At 46.1% G+C, this 25,556-nt stretch overlaps 1 protein-coding gene across 1 annotated transcript in view; it reads right to left on the reverse strand.

Moving 5' to 3' along the window:
- Nucleotides 1-11,153: 11,153 nt before the first annotated feature.
- robo4 (roundabout, axon guidance receptor, homolog 4 (Drosophila)) overlaps nt 11,154-25,556 on the reverse strand; it is a 138,997-nt gene continuing 124,594 nt past the window's right edge. The window contains exons 19-20 of the mRNA XM_078198846.1: nt 17,038-17,307; nt 11,154-12,202 (exon numbers count right to left, since the gene is read on the reverse strand). Of these exons, the coding sequence (XP_078054972.1) occupies nt 12,024-12,202; nt 17,038-17,307 (449 nt within the window). The 3' untranslated portion in view covers nt 11,154-12,023. The remainder of the gene's footprint in view (nt 12,203-17,037; nt 17,308-25,556) is intronic.

Raw genomic sequence — 25,556 nt, forward strand, 5'->3', positions numbered from 1 at the left:
TAGACTGATGACAAATTATTCTGTTTTTGTACCCCGCCAGCCTTTGTTTTCAAAGGAGGGGTGAATGTGGTGAACCATCGTTGGTTCCCACTAGATAGTACTGAGCCAGTGTCTGGCCAGTACTACAAGTATGTATATATGTTGCTCTTGGGTTAGGGATGGGTTGTTCTACTTGTTGCTGTTGGGGTTAGGGTGGGGTTGTTACACCTTTGTATTGTAGTATTGTGGTACATCCCAGTCGGGCTCCGCCTCCTGGGAGAGGTATAAAGGTCCCTGCTCTGGCTGGGACCCCTCAGTCTGGGATCGTGTATATAATTGGCAGCTGCCTTGTTACAGCAAATAAAAGCCTTTATTTCCTGAGCATCAAGCCTCGTGTATGATAACGCGCATCAGTAGGGAGTCGGGATATCATGCAGCAGAGGCGTAACAATGTGAACCGAAAGTCGGCCACAGCTACAGATTCAAAGACTCTAAACCTTTTCCTATGGAAGCCTCAATGAATAAATGAATTCAGAAATCATACAGACACTGCCACCTTCCCAAGCAGAATCTGCTGCGATATTCAGCTGTGGTCTCAGAGACAGGCCTTTGCTTCCACCTTTGTTCACTTCGACATTCCTGCTGTAGGGCACATCCAAACATTTTCTCATCTAACACCAAAAATGAAGTGGACAATGAAAATTGCGGCGTAAGTGGCTCTTTAACAAGCTCAATATCTTGTCAACTTGTAATTTCAAAATAGTGGCCACCCGTTCGCCATCCATAGTTTCGGAGACTGGCATTATGACACTGTATTTTCTGCTTGTATCCAGGGTGAAGTGGGGTGGGGTTGGGGGGGAGGGAGGGGCGGAGGGGTTGGGGGCGGGGGGAGGCAGCCCACCCAATTTGCAGCCATAAAATCCAGCACTTTGATCCAATTCTCAACTCATATGCCTGAGAGAAGGAACAGCTTTCATCTTATTAATACTCTTATTAATAGTCAATTCAAAAGAATTCTTTATCCACTCCATGTGTACGGGATGAGTGTAGAAAGGAATAAATACAGAATACAATGCTGTAATCAACTGGACGGGTTATGGAGGATCGGGGATAATGACTACAAGTCATGGATGCTTGTGGTTCTTCCCAGCAAGTAGTGCCCACATGGAGTACTGCAGCATTGCAGAGTAGGTTAGACCTCTTCCTGGTGTTGCACAAGCTGCAGATTCCCTGTAATACAAGTCAAGGTTAACGTGGACTGCAGCAATTCAAGAAGGCTGCTCACCACCACCTTCTCAAGGGCAACTAGGGATGGGGATAAATGCTGGCCCACCAGCGACGCCCATGCCCCACAAATTAATTTTTAAAATGTTGTCTCCTTCACTATTTTCCTAATCTACAAAGGTAGGCAAGAAAATTTTCATCTATTTATTTTCTAATTATCCTGGGCTTTCCTCTGGTATTTTGCCTCTTCTAAGAGATCACAAGACTCTGGATGGGCAGAGAGCACCAATCCTTCTAGCCCCCGATTGCATTGTGCGAATGATCTGTTGTGCAGTCACCTTAAGATTGACACCATAGAATCATAGAATGCCTACAGTGCAGATGAGGCTATTTGGCCCATCGAATCTACACCGACATGCCGAAAGAACACCCTACCGAGGCTCAATTCCCCGCCCTAATCCCGTAACCCCTCTTATTGACCATGGTCAATCCACCTAACCTGCACAACTTTGGACTTGGGACATGCAGTGATGCAACACGCATCTCAAAGGTAACCTTATATCATGTTTGTTCACTATCTGCCACATTCCCATTTGTTGTGTCAAAATGCATCGGTGTGATTTAGAGGGAACTTTGAGAAAGAGGACCTGTATCATGGTGCACGAGGCATCACTGCTGCATAGGATTGGCTAAATGGACTATTCCGGTGGGATTTTCCGTCAGCGCTCGCCCCAAAACCGGAAAATCCTGCCCGAGGTCAATGGATATTTGCATGGTCTGCCCCCGCACTCCCCCCCCCCCCCCCCCCCCCCCCGCCACCCTCCCCCCTCCCCCCCCCCCCCCCCGCCCCCATGATTCCCATCGCAGACGGGACAGGAAAACTCCCCTGTTCCTGTCTGACATTTTCATATGTTCCTTTGTAAAACAGGTTGGACTTCAGTGATGCCGTATTAGCCAAGGTCAAAGCTGAGAAAGATCTCACTGCTTTAAGTTGACTTAAAGCTTGCACAGCCAATCCTTGAAGAGCAGTAGTCAACATTTCAAACAGAATGCTGAGGCATTTAAACAAAGAATGGAGTTGAAATCAGAGCGAATTCTTCATGAACTCTCCACTGTTCCAGTCAGGCCACATGCCTTGTTGTGGTCACTGAGATATAAGAATGATTCTGAGGTCTGGAGGCTGATCCATCAATGAGACTCGATCCATTGGATTGAGCAAAGACTGGAGAAATGTGAACCTTTGTGGCACTGTGTGGTGGACCTCAGTTGTGCCTTTGTCCTATATGGACCACCGTTGTGTGTGCTTGTCATACCTGGACACATCCCCTTCCAGTTTGGTTCCTCCCCTCGGCACCTAGTATAAAGGTGGCTGTCTCCTCCCCCTTGTTCAGTCCAGGTTGGTTATATGTTAGGATCTGCTCCTGATTCTGTTGTGAATAAAAGCCTACACTTATATTGGCATATCGGTAGTCTTTCGCCTTATTGGTAGCGCATCACACTGAAAAGCGGAAATGGAGACGAAGGGCCGGAATCTCCAACCTCCCCCGTGGCTGGGATTCTCCAGTCCCGCAGCAGTGAACGGAGAATTGGCTGAGCCCCAAATATTCCATTCCCGCTGGCAGCAGCAACAGAGCATGAACGGCCGGAGAACTCCAGGCATGGTCTTACATAAAATGATAAATGATAGAGGAAAAGCAGCACGGGCTTTTTTGGCTGTTGGTGCAGTAATGGCGGAAAAAACCCGAATGCCATTGGAGAAATAGACCATCAGGTCTTTCTACGGTAAGATAGGCCATATAACCTTCTTTATCATTTCAAGCAGAGAGCAAAATGACATTAGAACAATAATTTGAAGCAAAACAACTCTAAATGGAAGGGAACAAAGTAAAACATGGATGCTAAGTATAGCCAAAATACTGTGGACTGTAGTTAGAATAGAATCATAGAATCCCTACAGTGCAGGAGGAAGCCGTTTGGCCCATCAAGTCTGCACCGACCACGATCCCACCCAGGCCCTATCCCCATAACCCCACATACTTCCCCTGCTAGTCCCCCTGACACTAAAGGGCAATTTAGCATGGCCAATCAAACTAACCCACACATCTTTGGAGAGGAAACCAGAGCACCCGGAGGAAACGCACACAGACACGGGGAGAACGTGCAAACTCCACACAGATGGTGACCCGAGGCTAGAATTGAACCCGGGTCCCTGGCGCTGTGAGGCAGCAGTGCTAACCATTGTGCTATCGTGCCACCTTAGTTGGTAAATTTGATGGCCGAATCATGGGGAATTAGACACTCCAACCTTTGTGATCAGCTTCATTAGAAAATCAATGTCCAAAGACAGAAAGCTCCAAATCAGGTTTGAATAGGAGCTAGGTTGAAATGATTCTGTCAGGATTATACGGGGACGGAATGGAAATGTTTAGTAAGGCAGTTCCTTTTCTATGTTTGGCCTTTCCCATTGTAGAGAAGCACAATGTATTAGAATCATAGAATCCCTACAGTGCAAAAGGAGGCCATTCGGTCCATCAAGCCTGCATCGACCATAATCCCACCCAGGCCCTATTCCCATAATCCCACATATTTACCCTGTTAATCCCCTGACACTAAGGTCAATTGAGCATGACCAATCAAATTAACCCACACATCTTTGGGCTGTGGAAGAAAACTGGAGCACCTGGAGGAAACCCACGGGGAGAACGTGCAAACTCCACCCAGTGTCCCGAGACCAGAATTGAACACGGGTCCTTGGCGCTGTGAGGCAGCAGTGTGCTACCGTGCAGCCCTTAGATTGGAAGGGGTACATTTAAATTGCTGTCTATTGCAAGGAGCAGTGAAGTGCAGTCAAAGGTATGGTAAAAGGCAGTTGTCAATCAAAAGGGAGAGTGAAGAGAAAGAGAGCGGAAGGAGTAATGGGTTATAATGAATAATTGGTAGTGAGATCATTCGACAGGTGGTAAAAATAATGGAACGTAACTTCTCAGATACAGAGTAGTAGAATGAAAGGCGAGGGTGTTAAGGATTCAGACTGGACAAATACTGGGTTGCAATAACTGGCAACGAGGGGCTGACAACACTAAAGATTTATTGGTCACACTGAACAGATCTTACATGCTGTATGTCTGTTCACGCCCCCAGGGAGGACTCCCACACTCTAGCCGCTTGACTCCTGTTGAACCCGTGCCCACATGGTCACCCGATCTAAACCCACCTTGTTGTAAGATGAGGGAGGGTATGAATTAAATGGCTGGATCTTTCAGATTTCCTGCATCTGGAACGTTTTGCTTTCGCCTTTCCCTGTTTCTGGATCAGGGTAGATAAACTGGAGATAAAAACAAAACTGGGTTCAGGGAATAGTTTTTTTTAGGAATGCGATGTGGGGGGAAAAGCATTATGCAATGAGTGTGGGAGTCTACAGATTTGTAACAAGTTGTTATATTCAGAGATGAAAGGAAGGGAATCACCAAACACAGACATGGACCATGTAAATATGATGGACCAATGAAAAGTAAAACATAACCAGTGAAGTCAATGCAGGGTGGCACAGTGGTTAGCGTTCTGCCTCACGGTGCCAGGGACCCGGGTTCAATTCTGGCCTTGGGTCACTGTCTGTGTGGACTCTGCATGTTCTCCCCGTGTCTGCGTGGGTTTCCTCTGGGTGCTCCAGTTTCCGCCCACAGTCCAAAGATGTGCAGGTTAGGTTGATTGGACATGCTAAATTGACCCTTATTGTCAGAGGGATTTGTGAGGTAAATATATGGATTACGGGGACGGGTCTGGACGAGATTGTTGTCTCCATGGGCCAAACGGCCTCCTTCTGCACTGCAGGGATCCTATGATTCTAGGAAGTCCTCCCGATTGGAGCAATGATGTGGAAATGCCAGCATTGGATTGGGATAGGCACAGTAAGAAGTCTCACAACACCAGGTTAAAGTCCAACAGGTTTATTTGGTAGCACGAGCTTTCGGAGCACTGCCCCTTCATTAGGTGTGTGATGAACCTGATGAATGAGCGACACTCCGAAAGCTCCATGCTACCAAATAAACCTGTTGGACTTTAACCTGGTGTTGTGAGACTTCTTACGATTGGAGCAGGAGCAGGAAGCAATGTCAAAGCATCAATGTGGCGAGATGTGGGTGGGACTTCAACAAGCAGTGGCTCACATAGCACACAAAAGATTGGTATGTCTGGGAGCCATACATGTTCTCTTAGTGACACCTGCACTTAGAGATAGTGTGTGGTTCTGAAAGGTAATGGCAGGTTCAGCCAAGGAAAGGAGGGCAGTCTGAGGCCATCTTGTGTCAACACTATTATCTTTTCCCTCTTTCTGATTAGAACAGGAAGCCTTTTTGTGTTTCTTTTACTCCGGCTGGGTGAATTTGTGACAAACAACGCAAGCTAAAATCAGATGGTGCAAAATGATGAAAAACTTGTTGTACCACAGCCCAATCATTGTCCAACTGAAAACGATTGAACGTCATGAACTAATTAGTGCTTCCAGTCAGGACGGGCTCCATTTCCCAATTCCATTGTGTCTGTGGAACCACCAAGCACATTCCTATTTTGACACACAATTACACAAACAATTCATTCTTTGTAATTTGTCACTTCCTCTCATTTTGGGCCTCGAGGTGAAAGGTCATCAAAGTAAATTCTCGTGTCAGGCGTTTATTAAGAATTTAATCGTGTAATGTAGTTAATCGGATTGTCTATTCAACATGCTTGGTTGTAAATGTCTGATTTGAACTCAAAGGGGATGATTTTCACCCGTGTTCACCATCAGAAAGAACAGCGACATGGGCTGAAAACCCAGAGAGAATTGGAAATCGTGATTCTCTCCGGAAAGATCGCGTTCTGCAATTCCCCTATTGAGAGAATCTAATTTAAATGTATTTTAATATATTTCAATATCATTAACCACCCCCCACTATACGCCCCCAGCAATATATTCCCCCCCCAACAGTATTTTCAAACCTCGCCAAGTGGACAGTCGTGGGAATCCTACCCGGGGGCATAAAGTGAGTGTAGCCCCAAGGGAAGGAACATGGGCTAGGCAGTGCCCTGGCACTGCCCCTTGACACAGGTTGGCACCATGCCAATGCAGCAGTGCCAACCTAACAGTGCCAACATGCGAGTGCCAACCTGCGCCAGGGGACAGTGCCAAAGTAGATCCAAGTGAGAGACTCATGCGGGTGCGGGGGAGGGGGGGGGGCATGTGTATGTAGTGGGGGAAGAGAAGGAGTGATGTTGGTGATGACTATTGGAGAGTGGGGGTGGGGGGGGAGAGAGAGAGAAGAGTTGATGCAGAAGGTGGAGGGATGCAGAAGGAGAAGAGATGCCAGCGATGACTTGATGGGGGGTGGGGTGGTGACGCCAGCGTTGATTATGGGGGGGGCTGGTGGTGGCAGTAAGAGTGTTCATTGCGGGGAGGGGGGTGGGGGGAAACCCTTGAGACCTCTGTGGTGGGGTGCGAGGGAGGTAATCTCTTAGTGCAGCTGGGCTTTGCCAGTGTGTTTAGACCCCAGACATCAATATGATGCTGTGAAACATGCCCCTCTGCTATTTGTTCCACCATGTGCCATAAAATCGTGAGAGAAAATCCCTGTCTGTTTCTCCGGAGAGAAACACGTCCATTTTCAGTCCTGACACTTTGCTATTTCTTGGTAAGATTCCGCCCGAGGATCCCTTCAGTTACTGGATGGAAACTACAGAGCTCGAAACGGTTAGCTGATTCTACTTTCTAATGACTGTTTTGCACTTGCATCGATGTGAGAGTAACATGCACTACATGCAAGATTCTGTTCATAGAAATCATAGAAACCCTACAGTACAGAAAGAGGCCATTCAGCCCATTGGGTCTGCACCAACCACAATCCCACCCAGGCCCTACCCCCATATCCCTACATATTTTACCTGCTAATCTACGCATCCCAGGACACTAAGGGGCAATTTTTTTTTGGCATGGCCAATCAACCTAACCCGCACATCTTTGGACTGTGGGAGGAAACCGGAGCACCCGGAGGAAACGCACGCAGACACGAGGAGAATGTGCAAACTCCACACAGACAGTGACCCAAGCCGGGAATCGAACCCAGGTCCCTGGAGCTGTGAAGCAGCAGTGCTAACCACTGTGCTACCGTGCCGCCCGTTATTAGGTTATTGGATCTGTTGTGGCACTGTATATTGCATGTCAAACAGGTTTAGGAGGATGGATGTGTTGTAGAAATACTAGAGGGGTCGATTAGAAGATACAGAATGATATCCCTCAAAACCACAGGAGACCCCAAAGCCAGTGAAGTATTTTTTGAAGTGTAATCACTGCTGTAATGTAGGAAAACACAGTAAGAGTTTTAACAACACCAGGTTAAAGTCCAACAGGTTTATTTGGTAGCAAACACCATTAGCTTTCGGAGCGCTGCTCCTTCGTCAGATGGAGTTGTAGGAAACACAGCAGCTAACCTGCACATGGCCAAGAGCAAAGAATATGCGCAGATAATCTTGGATTTTCTTTGTTGGTGATGTTGTTTGAGGGATAAATATTGGCCTGGCCAATCAAGAGATATTCCTTCTTCAAATAATGCCACAGGATCTCATCCATCCACCTCAGAGGGAAGATGGGGCTTTGGTTTGACCTTGCATCTGAAAGACGGAACCTCTGACAGTGCAGCATTCCCACCGTACAGCACTGGAGTGTCAGCTTAGATTGTGTGTTCAAATTCCTGGAGTAGGTTTGAACCTCTGGTTCCAGCTTCTTCATGATGTGGAGATGCCGGCGTTGGACTGGGGTAAACACAGTAAGAAGTTTAACAACACCAGGTTAAAGTCCAACAGGTTTATTTGGTAGCAAAAGCCACACAAGCTTTCGAGGCTCTGAGCCCCTTCTTCAGGTGAGTGGGGTCCAGCTTCTTCGCCATGTACTGCCTGCAGGTACAGCAGGCAGCAAAGAAGGTAAATGGCATGTTGGCCTTCATAGCGAGAGGTTTCGAGTATAGGAATAGGGATGTTTTGCTGCAATTGCGTAGGGCGTTGGTGAGGCCACACCTGGAGTATTGTGTGAGGTTTTGGTGTGCTTATCTGAAGAAGGATGTCCTTGCTACAGTGGAAGTGCAGGGAAGGTTAGCCAGGCTGATTCCTGGGATGGCAGGTCTGTCATATGAGGAGAGACTAAGTCAGTTAGGATTATATTCACTAGAGTTTAGAAGAGTGAGAGGCGATCTCATAGAAACTTATAAAATTCTAACAGCGTTAGACAAAGTAGATTCAGAAAGAATGTTCCCACTGGTGGGGGAGTCCAGAACTAGGGGTCATAGTTTGAGGATAAACTAAGCCTTTTAGAACTGAGGTCAGGAGTTAGTGCACATGCGCCCTGATCTCCAGCACACTGTGCACAAATACACAAAGTATACTAGGAGGTCTGACACTACTGCCAAACAGCAGCCCCCCTCCCCCCCCACGAACATTGCTCACCACCCCTACACAGACACCCCTAATCGCTGGCCCCAACGCCCAATTGCCGGCCACCATCCCCCCCGGATCGCCAGCCACTCCTCGGTCACCTCCTCCAACCCCCAACTCACCAGCCCTCCCCGATCGCCGGCCCCGACCCCCGATCGCCAGCCTCAACTCCCGATTGGCAGTCCCACTGACCGGCCCCTACCCCCCGAAGCAGAGATTCCCCCTTTCCCACCCCTCCTACCGACCTCCCCCGTGCCCCAGCATCTGGCTCCACTTTGTCAGATCCCACCCCCTCAGGCCCCGCCCTTTCCAAGGCCCCACCCCCTCGGGCCCCGCGGTGCCCCCAACCACACAGGGGATTCAATGGCCTCCGGTCCCTCCAGTGAGGCCATCACATCTGGTCCCCGTTGGTGGGGACCATTGGTGACCCTCGCCGGTGAGGATATCCATGGGCAAGGTTGGGAAGCTAAGTGAACCTGGACCAGTATGTCCTGGGCTCACGAACAACATTAAAATCAGTAGATACATATTTAAATCAGCCTCACGGTCTTCCCCGGTGCGAGGCTGATTTTGCTGGCAGAACAAGTCGGCAATAGTGGAAGAGACAAGAAATCTCACTCCCCGCTATGCTACTTGATCAGCGTAGCAGGATGGAAAATTCACATCCTATGTTGATGATGATGTCACTTTGGAATGTATGTTACATGTAACGGTTCTTGTTTTGAGTCCAATCGGACTCTTCTTCAGTTCTGGAGAGGTCACATGGACTCAAAACGTTAACTCTGTTTCTCTCGCCACGGTTGCTGCCGACCTGCTGAGTTTATCCAATATCTTTGGTTTTTATTTCAGATTTCCAACATCCGCAGTATTTTGCTTAGAGGTTGTTTTGAATCATGAAAGCCTATCAATGGGCAAACATTTACATGGGGCAAATGGGGTGAACCACTTGCCATTCCTACTGAAGTCAATGCCAAAGTTGCTGCTTAATTAGAACACATTAAGGGTGCCAGCTAATTGAGACAATTCAAAGCGGTATTAGGTATTCCTTGGGCACCTGGCGGTAAAAGGGAGGCAGGAATCCACAAGGTAAATATGTTTTGAGAGCAAAGCTGGTGGAGCAAGAGCCCAACAATGGCCTCCCTCCTGATTAGTGGGCTTTCATTCCCACAACGCAATGACCAATTGGTGGCACAGTGGTTAGCACTGCTGCCTCACAGCACCAGGGAACCAGGTTCGATTCCTGGCTTGGGTGACTCTCTGTGTGGAGTCTGCACGTTCTCCCTGTGTCTGCGTGGGTTTCCGCTGGGTGCTCCGGTTTCCTCCCACACTCCAAAGATGTGCAGGTCAGGTGGATTGGCCAAGGTAAATTACCACTTAGTGTCCCAAGTTGTGTAGGTTAGATTGATTAGCTATGGTAAATGTGTAGGATTACGGGGATAGGATGGGGGAAGAGGATCTGGATAAGATGCTTGTCAGAGAATCAGTGCAAACTCGATGGGCCGAATGGCCTCCTTCTGCACTGTAGAGGTTCTAGGATTCAATGACCAAGTTGCCGTTAGTTTTCCCACCCGGCAGCCCATCAGTCCAACCAGCGACTGGGAGGGAAACGGAAGATAGGAAATGATAATTGGATTCTGCCGATAAATTTGACTGGACATCAACATTCCTGGGATTTCCCTTCCCCGCCCCCTACTTCCTGTAACTGTATTCCCTACCATCACCACCTCGCCCTAAATATGTAGGCTAATGTTTTCATTTGACGCTTTGACACTTGCTTCATCCGCCAGGTAGTATAGGCAAATCGGTAAGTATTAAATGTCCTTGATATAAGGGCATGGAGCAGCACAGTGGCACAGTGATTAGCACTGCTGCTTCACAGTGCCAGGGATCCAGGTTCAATTCCAGCCTTGGGCAACTGTCTGTGTGGAGTTTGCACATTCTCCCCGTGTCTGCGTGGGTTTCCTCCAGGTGCTCCGGTTTCCTCTCACAGTACAAAAATGCGCAGTTTAGGTGGATTGGCCATGCTAAATTGCCCCTCAGGTTAGATGGATTAGCCATGGGAAAGTTGTGGGGTTATGGGAATAGGGCAGGAGAGAGGCCTTGGGTAAGATATTCTGCCAGAGAGTCGGTGCAGACTCGATGGGCTGAATGGCCTCATTTGCGTGGTAGGGATTCTATAATATAAAGGGCAGCAGACTCTCACATCACACCCCATCCTAACAGTACAATAATGGCATGGAAACCAAAGATATCCTGAACATATACACACGCAATACGGTGGCAAGAAACTCAGAACAATCATTAAGAAAAGTGAACATTATAATGCTTGTGTTCAGTTATTCTTCACTGAGCTCTATCCTTGACTTGTACAGATGTTGCCTGATTTACTTGCAGCCCTGCGATTCAAACATAGAGTTAACCTTTTATACATTCCGCAACTCTCAGTAGATACTTCTTGTCGCCACACAATGATGGACACACATCTTTTTTTTAAAATGTCATTTGTTTATCGTGAACATAATAAGTACAGTTAGACTCAGGGAATGAAGTAACGTATTGCCTATACTAGGTCTTCAGGGAGAGGGGCCTCTTAAGTATATTAAGTGATGATTCTTTTCAACCAAGGCTGTTTATGTGCTTTGATCTCTCTCCTTGCTCGACCAGTACTAGGCAATGGATATTGGTGTGCTGTTCTCCAACGGCCATTGTTTCCAATGATCTTATCTCAGTGACATTTTGGGCTTCCTTGATGTTTTTGTTGAGTTTTTATTGTCGCTCCAGACTGGTTTTCAAGGTCAGTTTTATTTACATGCATCTGTTAGACTAATTAGTAATGAGATAAGTTAAAAGCTGATACAAGGGTGTCTGTGTACACGTACTCAGAAACTCTGAGAACAATAGCCTTGCTTTTGAGTTTAATCCCACCTCCCCGCATTCAGAGCTCAGGTGCTCATCTACTCAATCTACAAGCCAATGTCTATATTCAGTCAGTAATCCAACCGGCTGTTACTGGTTTCTAATATCTGGCTGTACACAAGTTGCCCGTTTTGTACGCAGCCCTGGATCTTGAATAGATTGCAAGTTTAGAAATAGCTTTCCGACCCCTTTGGGGTTCAAAACTACCGAGTTTCCTATAAAAACTACACAGACTACACACAGAACCATCCTCCATTTTGCCAAGTGCAGCCCTGTCCCAAGTGGAACTGAAGATGATGAAGTGCCCATGCAGCCCATTAATGACTGCCGGAACGTCTGCACCCAATAAACATCCTCCTCTCCTTTCCTCATGGATCTGGATCCTTGGTATCCATCGATTTCTGTGCACACAGGGATGGGTCGGGTGTTCCAATCCGCTCATATCCTTAGACCTTAACCATAGTGAGGCCGTTGGCATCCGCTGGGAAGTTCATCAATCCAACTTTCTCCACCTTCCTCCTAACCGCAAAACTCTTGTGCACCGGGGCTCCGACTGTTGCGAAAGATACATGCACTGCACTGAGGGCAGGGTTCACCGGGATTTCCGATTTGGAGTTGTGTGCGTCTGGAAAACAGAAGTCAAAATTGGATTTAACTCCGGTAGCTTAAAGTTCCTCCAATCCCAATTAAAATGCATCCTCCGACAGAAAGTTGCAATGCGTGTGGTATGTTCTTTGGCCTCAATTTTCTCCCCTCTTCCCCCAGTTTCAGTTGGATCATGGTCCCATTAGTAGCCGCAGTATCCAGCTACCTTGTTCCTCTGTAACCTTCGATAGGAACTGCAAGGAGGTTTTATGCATTCTGAGGGACTGCGGTACTGGTATTTGGGTAAAGTTTAAATCACAGCCACAACTCTGCAAATTAGATGACCCAGTGACCCAAGTCTTAAAGTGATGCATTTAGGACATCCCAAGGTCAGCACGGTAGCACAGTGGTTAGCACTGCTGCTTCACAGCTCCAGGGACCTGGGTTCGATTCCCGGCTCGGGTCACTGTCTGTGTGGAGTTTGCACATTCTCCTCGTGTCTGTGTGGGTTTCCTCCGGGTGCTGCGGTTTCCTCCCACAGTCCAAAGGTGTGCAGGTTAGGTTGATTGACCATGCTAAAATTGCCCCTTAGTGTCCTGAGATGTCTAGGTTTGAGGGATTAGCGGGTAAAATATGTAGGGATATGGGGGTAGGACCTGGGTGGGATTGTGGTCGATGCAGACTCGATGGGCCGAATGGCCTCTTCCTGCACTGTAGGGTTTCTAGGTCCTGAAAGGTGCTATACAAATGCAGCTTCTTTCTTGCCTTCTCATTAATGCATTCCTGACAAGGGTCTACATAACTCACTGTGGCTGTATCCATTAGTAGTTCTGAGAAAAATCAATATCATACTTGTCATCATCTTTTCCCATTCTCAGAACCCATTTATTAATGCAAGGGAAGTGCGTTCTCCAAGTGCAGCAGAAATCAATAAAGATTATTTCAGCTGAATTATCTGAACCAAAGTTTCCATTGTGAACTGGCACTGGGTAATTCAGCCAATGAAACTCAGCTAAAATCAGCTCCAATCTACATTGTATTATGGCCACTTCAAATCACACTTGTCATTCAGTCTTCCACAGAAAAGAAATGTATGCATAGAACTGAATAGAATCATAGAATCCCGACAGTGCAGAAGTAGGCCATTCAGCCCATTGTGTCCGCGCCAACTCTCTGACAGAACATCTTATCCAGGCCCACCCTCCGCCCTATCTCTGTAACCTCACTCCTTTACCCCGCTAATCCGCCTAACCTACACATCTTTGGGCACGAAGAGGCAATTTAGAAAGGTCAATCCACCTAACCCGCATATCTAGGAGGAAACCGGAGCACCTGGAGGAAACCCACACAGACACAGGGAGAACGTGCAGACTCAACACAGTCACCTGAGGCGGGAATTGAACCCGGGTCCCTGACGCTGAGAGGCAGCAGTGCTAACAACTGCGCCAGTGTGCTGCAATATTTCATAGTGAAGAATTTCTGAAAGACAGAGTTAACTGCATTGACATCCAGCTGAGCTAACTTAAGTGTACCAATTTGCCTTGTCGAATTCCGATCTGAGCATTTCGGAGAGGTGTCAAACTTATAAAAATTGAATACTAAACTGGTAGGGCAAAGAGCGAAAGGTAGAAGAAAAGTGTTGGTCTCTTCATCCTGGCTATGACTGTAACACTACACTCTGCACTCTCTCCTTTCCTTCTCTATGAATGGTATGCTTTGTCTGTATAGCAAGAAATAATACTTTTCACTCTATACTAATACATGCGACAATAATAAATCAAATCAAGTTGCATTGCATTACAATATTATTCATAAACTCAACCTAACTCATATCTTGTAATACTTGGTGTTAAGAGAATTATAGGTTTAAGGGCCTTTAACCTAAAGTACTCTCCTCCCAGCTGATAGTTTTGGCAGTGAAGAAGGTGTAACATTTCAGAGTCAACGAGGTGCTTTTGTTGAGCTTTTCTGTCAGATAGAATTCACCGAGGCTCCTTCCAAACCCACAGCCACTACCATCTAGAAGGTCAAGGGCAGCAGACACATGGGAACACCACCACCTGAAAGATCCTCTCCAAGCCACTCCCTATCCTGACTTGGAAATATTTCGCTGTTCCTTCACTGTCACTGGGTCAGAATCCTGAAACTTCCTCCCTAACAGCACTGTGGATGTACCTACGCCCCAGGGACTACAGTGTTTCAAGAAGGCAATAAAGGATGGGCAATAAATGCCCACATCACTACCAGTTGGTCAGGTTCTTCATGATATTGGATGCCAATCAACCAATGATTTTTTTTATTGCACTGGATTTGTTTAATCTTTCCAAAAGCAGTTGAGAAAATTGTGAATGTGACTTCCTAAAAATGCACTTAAAAAAAAGCAAATATAATCTCAATTGTTGCCTCCATCTAGTTATTCATTTACCGGAGTTTCTATCCTCCTTGAGAGATCCTATGTATGGTGAGACCACATTTGGAATATTGTGTGCAGTTCTGGTCACCTCACTATAAGAAGGATGTGGAAGCGCTGGTAAGAGGGCAGAGGAGATTTACCAGGATGCTGCCTGGTTTGGAGGGTTGGTCTTATGAGGAAAGGTTGAGGGAGCTAGGGCTGTTCTCTCTGGAGCGAAGGAGGCTGAGGGGAGACTTAATAGAGGTTTATAAAATGATGAAGGGGATAGATAGAGTGAACGTTCAAAGACTATTTCCTCGGGTGGATGGAGCTATTACAAGGGGGCATAACTATAGGGTTCATGGTGGGAGATACAGGAAGGATATCAGAGGTAGGTTCTTTACGCAGAGAGTGGTTGGGATGTGGAATGGACTGCCTGCAGTGATAGTGGAGTCAGACACTTTAGGAACATTTAAGCGGTTATTGGATAGGCACATGGAGCACACCAGGATGATAGGGAGTGGGATAGCTTGATCTTGGTTTCAGATAAAGCTCGGCACAACATTGTGGGCCGAAGGGCCTGTTCTGTGCTGTACTGTTCTATATACGCTTAGCCCTGTTTGCTTCAGTCTATGCAAAGCCTTCATCTTTGCAAATACTTCATTTTAGGACATTTCTGCCCATGCAATTACATTTCAATGCTAGACTGTAGGGGTTAACTAACGCTGCTAACTTGACTGCATTTTAAAACTCAGAAGGCATGCTGGGTTAGTTAAAAATTGACTGCATTCCTGAAGAATACACAATGTAGGCAAAACAAGCCTTTTATAACTGCAGCTGCAAGGATTGTTTTCCTAAACAGAGACAGCCAGCAAAGGACACTTACAATAACGAGACAAGAGTTGAGATATATTGGATTTTAGTGTGTGTTTTCAGTTCAGTTTCAAGATCCTGTTCAAGCTCAGTTCAGGGACTGGCTTGGCAGCCAGTGTCCCAGTTTGCTTTTTCTTTCCACTTCTATCATGTTAATTTTCTTAAGTCCTGTTCAATGAAAGAAATTAATTTTAAAACCCCATACCAGTGCTGCCCCTCGTCTGTTCAAAGGACTGAATGGACCCAATGCTCCACTTTTCAATCTTGGTGATGCCCAACACTTTGCCACTTTTCAATGAAAGAGGGGTCATTCCATCTTTGTATATAATGGTGCACGATATTGAATCGGTAATCCGGGTTAATGTCTGCTCCTAGCTATCAGTCAGCCATGAGTATGAATGCCAAGACAGTGCTGCTCCAAGGCCTGACAAAGATCTCAACCTTCCTTGTCCTGCTTATTTTTTACATGAATGTATTTACAAACTGGGTGCTGGGTGGCAGATAGGGTCGCCACCTTCTGCTTTAGCTATGGTAGGGCCCTCATCCTCAATGCTAAGATGGAGCAGCCTGCTGGCACGAGGCTGTCTGATTTGTGCCATTGGTCAAACGCACTAGTGAGATTCAGTAAGATCAAACTCAATTTAAACAAAAACAGAAAATGCTGGATTTAATTTTATTTAAACGCTGTGTCATCCTTCGTCAGAGCTGGGTCATCCAGACTCAGAATGTTGGCTCTATTCTCTCTCCACAGGTGCTATCAGGCTTAATTTTGATTTGATTTGATTTATTATTGTCACATGTATTAACATACAGTGAAAAGTATTGTTTCTTGCGCGCTATACAGACAAAGCATACCGTTCATAGAGAAGGAAAGGAGAGAGTGCAGAATGTAGTGTTACAGTCATAGCTAGGGTGTAGAGAAAGGTTAACTTAATGCAGGTAAGTCCATTCAAAAGTCTGACAGCAGCAAGGAAGAAGCTGTTCTTGAGTCGGTTGGTACGTGACCTCAGACTTCTGTATCTTTTTCCCCGAAGGAAGAAGGCAGAAAAGAGAATGTCCGGGGTGCATGGGGTCCTTAATTATGCTGGCTGCTTTGCCGAGGCAGCGAAAGTTGTGGACAGAATACCTGCTAAGTATTTCCAGCATTTTCTGTTTTTGTTTCAGATTCCAGCATCCGCAGTATTTTATTTATGTGTCACTCGTAGGCTTACATTAACACTGCAATGAAGTTACTGTGAAAATCCCTTAGTTGTCACTCTCTGGCGCCTGTTTGGGTACACGGAGGAAAAATTTAGCATGACCAATGCATCTAACCAGCACGTCTTTCAGACTGTGGGAGGAAACTGGAGCACCTGGAGGAAAGCCACGCAGACACGGGGTGAATGTGCAGACTCTGCACAGACAGTGACCCAAGTCGGGAATTGAACCCGGGTCCCTGGCGCTATGAGGCAGCAGTGCTAACCTCTGTGCCACCCCTTACTTTGCCATTATCTTAGTGTTTAACTCCATTTGAACCCTTGTTACCCTTCCCTAGATGGTGCCCTCTGTGTTTTCTGAGCACACCCAACCTAAACTAAGTGAATTAGGTTTTGTTAGTGAATTGATTGTACCGGTGTTGTACTTGGCCTGGGGCTGTTGCTCTGAGAGCTCGTTGAAGGGTCCGTTGGAGTCCTTTCCAGTAATTGTCAGGTTCTTAGCTGCAATTCCCATTTTCCGTGTGATTTTGTCTTCTATCTCATCAGCCCAGGACATGTTCCAATCCCAGATCCGACCTGGTTCAGATTCCGGACAGCCACTCATGACCTCTGACCCTTCTGAGGGATTGTGGGAACCAACGGCATCAGGGAAGGCAGTGGACAGAGAGGAAGTCGTAGACAGAGCTGGAATTAGAGAAATAAATGAGTCATAATCCTGCAAATCAATCTCATTTAAATCATAGAACTCAACATGTATCGAAAACTAAAGCAATAAAACAAAGATGCAATAAATTAAGAGAAAGCCAAAAGGTACAGCAAAAGATTTAAATTCTAGTATCATGCTAAATATCCAGAGGTTAGCTGAATTGGAACCCCAGAAGGCTAATGGTGCACAGTACAAATGGTACAAGAGACAGTCAGAAGTATTTCTGAAGACAGGAATGGTTAGATCTATCATCAAGAGGTTGCCTGTGCCTTCTGGCCACTTCCTGTTGCTAAAAATACTTGCATTGTTAATATATTGTGTGCGTGTGCGTGAGGTACACTGACGACAGGAAGAGAGAACCGAAGAGAGAGCCAAAGAGAGAAACAGGCAAATATACAGAGACAGAGAAATAGAGAGAAACACAGAGAGAGAAAGACCAATACACAAAAGGAGAAAGAGGCAAAGAAATAGAGACAGACAGAGAGTCAAAGACACAAAATGAGAGAGGCAGCGAGACAGAGGGAGATATGAGAAATAGAGAGAGAGACTAAAGACATAAAGGGAGAAAAAGGCAGAGACAGAGGAGACAGAGAGAAAGAGTCAAAGACACAAAATGAGAAAGAGAGGCAGAGGAGACAGACGGAGAGATGAGAAATAGAGAGAGACTGAAGACATAAAAGGAGAAAGAGGCACAAAGACAGAGGAGACAGAGAAATAGAGAAAAAAAGAGTCAGAGACACAAAAGGAGAGAAGCAGAGAGTCAAAGAGACAGAGATAGAGAGAGAGACAAAAAGAGAGAGAGACACACAGAGGAGACAGAGAAATAGAGAGACAGGGAGAGAGATAAAAAGACAGAGAGATAGAGAGAGAGGAGATGGGAGGGAGAAAAAGAGATCGAGAAAGTAACAGTAAACAAATTTGTAAACATTTGTGGCTTATGGTTTTTCATAGTTTGCCAGATTACCTGTGGCTCGTGGGACAGTTACACTAATGCACCAACCTCATTGTGTGTCACAACACTGATTTCTCCCAATTATCCCCCTCCTTTACCAGCCTCGTCCTCTTGTATCTATGCAGAAAGCGGCTATTCACCAAGTACGAGCCCGGGTAGCTTCAGCTGATGAATGTCCTGTGAAGGGCATCACAGCTAAAGCACAAGCCTATTCTCATCCGACACGGACAGCACGATCTCTTAGATGTTTAGCCGGGGTGGGAGACCCACGCTACGACTGCCTTTATTCAGCTGCTCTAAAAGCCAATCTCAGCATCTGAAATGCTCCCTGGGCTCAGATTAGAGAACAGTAGAAGTGAGGAATCTCTTCTCTATCTGATCCAGCACTGGGCTGCTTGAGGAAGGGCACAGGGAGGCCTCGGGGAAGCTAAGGAGTCCTCCCTCCACTCAATGGCGTTTTAATTGTAAAACTATTCCTGCAAACCAGACAGAGTGGCTTGAAGCAGGCACGACTCCTGTGAGAATTGTATCATCACTTTCTTCAACGATAAAGTTGAATAAGATGGGACAGATTTAGGTCATGATGTGGAGATGCCGGCGTTGGACTGGGGTAAACACAGTAAGAAGTTTAACAACACCAGGTTAAAGTCCAACAGGTTTATTTGGTAGCAAAAGCCACACAAGCTTTCGAGGCTCTGAGCCCCTTCCTGAAGAAGGGGCTCAGAGCCTCGAAAGCTTGTGTGGCTTTTGCTACCAAATAAACCTGTTGGACTTTAACCTGGTGTTGTTAAACTTCTTACAGATTTAGGATACAGAGGCAGATTAATTAATTGAAGTGGTGTCTTCTGCCCAATCAGCATTCCTACAGCTCGGGATTCTGGACCAAGCCATAAATATCACAGCCTCAGAGACAGAAAAAACCCAATAAAAACTGACCCCAATTTAAATGCATTTTACAATTACCCAGTAAATGAACAGACAAGCAATCCAATAAAACAGGACTTTACGTTTCATTTAATCCATGTAGTGCAGCACTCAGAAAACAGGCCCGCCACAAAGGTCAGGAGAATAGGTGTTTATCATTGTGACATGTGTCCCATGCAGTCCATGTACAGGCAACTGCAATCGAATGGTTCCCCATCAACAACGTAGTGTATACATCCAGGCACTAGAGGGAAAGCTAGGAGCATTTGGAGAGACCAAAGACCGTGCTGATCTATAATCACTTGTACAAAGCTAACACTCTTCCCGAGCAAGGCCTGGAATTCCACCGAGGTTCATCCGGTGTCTGGTTCAGCCAGAGGCCAGCCCAATCCAAGATGGGGAATGACCAATACTGAACACGCGGGATGGAGAAATGACACACGGAGGACGCATGAGATAGGAAGCATCAGACCCTGAACATACAAGACACACAGATGACATGGGATGGGAAGCGTCACCCAAGCGAGCACATGGGATGGGGAGCACCGCATGCAGAACATGTGGGATGGGGAGTGTCACATGTAGGACACATGAGTTGGGGAGTGTCACATGCAGGACATGTGGGACGGGGAGCGTCTGACAGAACACACAGAATAGGAAGCATCACACTCAGAACACGTGGAGGGGGAGGGTCACATGTAGGACACATGAGTTGGGGAGTGTCACATGCAGGACATGTGGGATGGGAAGCGTCAGACAGAATACACGGGATAGGAAGCATCACACACAGAACACGCAGGATGGGGAACATCACAAGCAGAACACGCAAGTTGGACTGTGTGATATTAAGGATAAAGATCGCGGGAGATTGGAGAGACAGACTAAATATTATTCAGTGGGAGAGCCAATCACTTATATTGGCAAAATAGTTTAAAAATAACATCTATTTTGCTGCCTGACACTGGGTCGCCACATATTGCAGAATAGCTAACAGTCTGTCACACTTATTGATCATAAAGTTCACCTCAAACACCTCTCACATTTTGACAGTCATATACAAGACTGTGCCCTGACTGAAGTGTGTTAAACACATATCAAAACCAATCCTGGGTCTAGATCTTTTTCTCGTCAGGCCTCAGGTTGAACATACAGAGCACGTTCTGCCTCACCAGGGCTCTCAAGTAGATACTCTCACCTCAGGCACAAGAAAGTCCATGGGAAGGTGTTAGAATCGGTCATTAAAGAGGCTATAGCTGAGCATTTAGACAAGCACGAGGTAATTGGGAAAAGTCAGCATGGTTTACGAAAGGGAAATCACATTTAATAAGTTTACCAGAGTTCTTTGAAGGTGTAACAAGTGCTGTGAATAGTGGAGAGCCTGTGGATGTGCTGTACCTGGATTTCCAGAAGGCATTTGATAAGGTGTCACATCAAAGGTTATTGCAGAAAATAAAAGGTCATGGTGCATGGGGTAAGTAACCAAAGAGAAAATGCTGGAAAATCTCAGCCGGTCTGGCAGCATCTTTAAGGAGAGAAAAGAGCTGACGTTTCGAGTCCAGATGACCCTTTGTCAAAGCTAAAAGGCATAGAAAGAGGGAGATATTTATACTGCAGGGAGGGGGAATTAAAGATGAGTCATAGCCACAGAAACCAGGGGAAAAGACTGCTAATGGCAGCCCATAGAGAGAATAAAGGGTGTGAATGGCCAAACGGCCAAGAAACTAAAATGAGAGGGTAAGCTGTGACAGATGAAGATGTTTGGTGGCGAGGGGAGGGGGGAATGGATGGGAGAGAGGTAAAATTTAGAAAAGCGGAAGCAAAGGGGGAAAAAGGTAAGGGAAAGGGGATAAAGTAGGGGGAAAGAAAAATGAAGAAAGACGAAGAAATAAAAGGTAGAGGGCAGTAAAAAAGTAAATAAAATAGAATGAAAACAAAGGGGTCAAGGTGGGGTAGAGCAAATCATCTGAAGATTCTGTTGGCGAGAAGAGCAGTACTTCTTCAGGGTGGGCATTCCTGGAAGAGAAGTGGCAGTGAGTTGGGGTATGGGGTAACCTGTTGGCATGGATAGAAGAGTGATGGTTGGCAGAAAACAGAGTATGCATAAATGGATCTGATTGGCAGGGTGTGTCAAGTGGAGTCCCACAGGGGTCTGTGCTGGGGTTTCAACCTTTTACAATTTATATCAGTGACTTAGATGAGGGGAGTGAAGGCGTGGCAGCTAAATATGTAGATAACACAAAGATTGGTCAACAGGTATGCTGTGAAGAAGACATACTGAATGTGCAGATGGATACAGATAGATTGAATGAGTGGACAAAAATCCAGATGGAGTATAATGTGGGAAAGTGTGAAGTTGTTCACTTTGGCAGAATCATAGAATCCTACAGTGCAGAAGGAGGCCATTTGGCCCATCAAATCTGCACCAACCACAATCCCACCATGCCTTAATCCCATAACCCCATGCATTTACCCTAGCTAGTCCCCCTGACACTAAGGGGCAATTTAGCATGGCCAATCCACCTTACCCGCACATCTTTGGACTGTGGGAGGAAACCGGAGCACCTGGAGGAAACCCACACAGACATGGGGAGAATGTACAAACTCAACGCAGACAGTGACCCAAGAATCTATCTACAGAAAGCAGAGTATTACTTAAATGGAGAACTGCAGGTGGGGAGGGATCTAGATGCTCTCGTACATGAGTCACAAAAAGCTAGTATGCAGGTGCAGTATGTAATCAAGAGGGCTAATGGAATGTTATCCTTTATTATGAGAGGAATTGAACATAGAAGTAAGGATGCTACACTTCAGTTATATAGGGCTTTGGTGAGACTGCATCTTGAATAGTGTATGCAGTTTTGGTCTCCTTATTTAAGGAAGGATGTAAACGCATTGGAGATGGTTCAGTGGAGGTTTACGAGATTGAGATCTGAACTGAGCAGATTGTCCAATGAGGAAAGGTTGGAAAAGCTGGGCTTGTTTCCACTGGGGTTTAGAAGAGTGAGGGACGACTTGATCGAAGTAAATAAGATCCTGAGTGGTATTCATAGAATCCCTACAGCACAGGAGGTGGCCATTGGGCCCATCGAGTCTGTACCGACCACATCCCACCCAGGCCCTATTCCCCTAACCGTATTGACAAAGTAGATGTGGAAAAGATGCTCTCTCTTGTGGGTGAGTCCAGAACTTCGGGACACTGTTTTAAAATTAAAGGTCACCCTTAAAGGACAGAGATGAGGAGATTGTTTTTTCTTTCAGAGAGTTGTGAAATTTTGGAACTCACTGCCTCAGAATACTTTGAAGATGGAGGTAGATAGCTTCTTGTTAGACAAAGGAGTCAAAGGTTAGCGGGGGTAGATGGGAATCGAGAACTGAACGTAAACAGATCAGACATGATCTTATTGAACTCCAGAGCAGGATCAAGGGACCGCATAGCCGACTTCTGTTCCTACTTTGGATGTTTTAATCACCAGTGACTTCGTGGGCAATAAAAACAGAAAATGTTCTGATATAGAATCAACATCAACCTGAAGTGTTAACTTTATTTCTCACCACAGATACTGCAAACCGGCAGGGTATGTCCATTATTTTCTCTTTTTATTTCTGATTTCCAGCATCTGTAATATTTTGCTTTCGTGAAATTGGTGATGATGTGAATGTAGAAGGATGTGATCTCAAGACTATGGAGTTAGAAACTTAGCAGCAGGTTGAGGAGGACACTTGGGTTGCAAAAGGTCTGGTTCATACGTTTTTTATTCATTCATGGAATGTGGGCATCGATGGCCTTTCACAACAATCAGGCATCACAAAGTGCTTTACAGTCAATGAAATACTTTTGAAGTATAGTCACTCTTGTAACATAGGAAACATGGCAGCCAATTTACACACAGCAAGCTCCCACAAACAGCAATATGATCATCACCAGATATGATTTGTTCTTTGTGATGTTGATTGAGGAATAAATGTTGGCCAGGGCACTGGGATAACTCACCGGCTCTTTCTTGAAATAATGACATGGGATCTTTCCCATCCACCTGAGAGAGAAGACAGGGCCTTGGTTTGAGGCCTCATCCGATAGTCAACACCTCTGACAATGCAGCACTCCCCCAGCATTGCACTGAAGTGTTAGCTTAGATTGTTGTGCTCAAACTCTGGAGTGAGACTCAAACCCATGGCCCTCTAACTCGGAGGTGAGAGGACTACAAAATGAGAGTTCCAAGCAAGCAGCTTGAGCGCAGAATAGTTGGGAGCGAGGTGTAGCATTATTGGCAGGCATTTAGATGACCTCAGCTTCCACGGTGTTCAATTCTTCCAGAACATCCAGCTGAATAGGTGGACCAGGTTTCTCACCTGAAGAAGGGCCATTTCATTTCCCACCCACCAATTGTGTTGCACTGGAGTGTCATCATGGTTTAATGAACTCAAACTCCTGGTAGCGTATTGAAGAAATAATTGTCTAATCCAGAGGCGGGTGCGCTAGCAACTGAGCCCGTTTTTCATTAGAAAGACCTTTGTCCCGATTATCTGTGCTAGATGGAACTGAGAAGCACAGACGACACTCCAGCCACTTCCCCACACTGTACAGCTCTAGAAACCTCTGCAAATAAAATTGCCGGGATGACAGGTTTACATTGGCTCAATGGGATGACACTTCCATCACCCCCCGCTCCTCCCCCCGCCACGAGATTTGAACACATCCAGGGGAGCTTTCCCATCCTGCCCGCCATTGGAATTGTAGCGGGTGGGGCCAGATAATGTAACGATCTGTTGACATTGGGCGAGATTTTTCGGTTTTGGGGCGAGGGCGGTTGGAAAATCCCGCCCATCGTCTAGGCTAATACTCGAGTGCAGGGAGTGCTGGTGGGACACTGAAGTCAGCTCCTCAAATGAAGAGGTTTAAAAAAACTCCATCATTTTATTCAGCAAAGTGCAGGGGAATTTTCCAACTAGCTGGTCAATATTTACCCTTCAGCCAACATTGTTAAAACTGATGATCTGGTCACTTACTGGTTGTTGTTTGTGGGAGTTTGCCGTGTGAAATATACTGCCACTGTTCCTACAACGCCTACACTACAAAGGAATTTCACTGGCTGCAGAACACTTTGCAGCGTTGTGGATGTGGTGACTGGCGTTATATAAATGCAAGTTTTTCCCTCTTTCCTGCTCAGAAAGAAAATTTTCAGCACAGTCCGTAAAAGCAAAGAGATTCTGTGCCAGAGATAGGGATTTACGATGGAAGCATTCCATCCAGACACAGTCTCCCTTCCCAGACACCAATTCATTTACGAGGATTTGATGTTCAATGCCGAGTACGACACTGGTTTATTAAATTGCCTCGACGTAAGGTATTAAAACCGCTTCAAATCATCGTAGGGCTATTTATAGCAACATCTAAACGCTTGGATTATTCAGAACAATTGTCAGCAGAGATAGGGAAGTAAGAATAGCAGCATTGGCAGAGCATCACATCGTATTCCAGCTCGATTGGAAATAGGCGTTTTAATCAGGCCATGTGGTTAATGCAAAATAAACTTCCCACCAAATATAGTGCTGATTGCACAAGATTTAAAATGTTTTTTTCCACCTGTTTTATCATCCAGGAGTAACCTCCTGCAGTGGACTGGTGCAGCGGCCCCTGTCTACCCTGTTTATTATAGTGTCAGTATAAATCGCACTGGACAAAAAGCATACACTGCTAGCCTCTGTGCTATACCTGAGCTGCCAGATGGGACAGTGCAAAGCAGCTTTATTCCTTATCAAAGCAACACCCATCCTGTTCTGGGTGTGTTTGCTAGGTACAGTGTAGAGGGAGTTTTATTCAGGACATGACCCGCTCTTTCTGCACATGCCCTGGGTGGTGAGAGGGTCACTGTAGAGCAGCCTTTCCTCTGTATCTAACCAATGTTGTGCACAGTAAGAAGTCTCCCAACATCAGGTTAAAGTCTAACAGGTTTATTTGGAAGGCGAGTGGAGCTCTCCCCACCCCATCCCAGTCCAATGCCAGCATCTCCACATCAGTGCTGTGCAGATGGACAATTCTGCCCTCTCAGCACTGAGGGCAGGTGGGAGGTGGTTCCTGGTTATGACAGGTTGCCAGGCAACAGGCCAGTTGGCCAAGGTGGTGCAATGAGCCAGTCACTGTGGTGGGTGCTACCTGGAACAATCAATTAGGGGAAACAGTGGTTCAATAGTAACATCGCTGGATTCGCAATCCAGAGGCTGGTGCAATTTGAATTCAATTAATAAAATCTGGAATATAAAGCTGGTGTCATTGATGGTAACTGTCGTCGATTGTCGGAAAGACCCAATTGGTTCATTAATGTCCTTTAAGAGAAGGAAATTGGTCGTCCT

Source organism: Mustelus asterias, chromosome 27 (assembly GCF_964213995.1).
Source record: "Mustelus asterias chromosome 27, sMusAst1.hap1.1, whole genome shotgun sequence".
NCBI classification, from domain to species: Eukaryota; Metazoa; Chordata; class Chondrichthyes; order Carcharhiniformes; family Triakidae; genus Mustelus; species Mustelus asterias.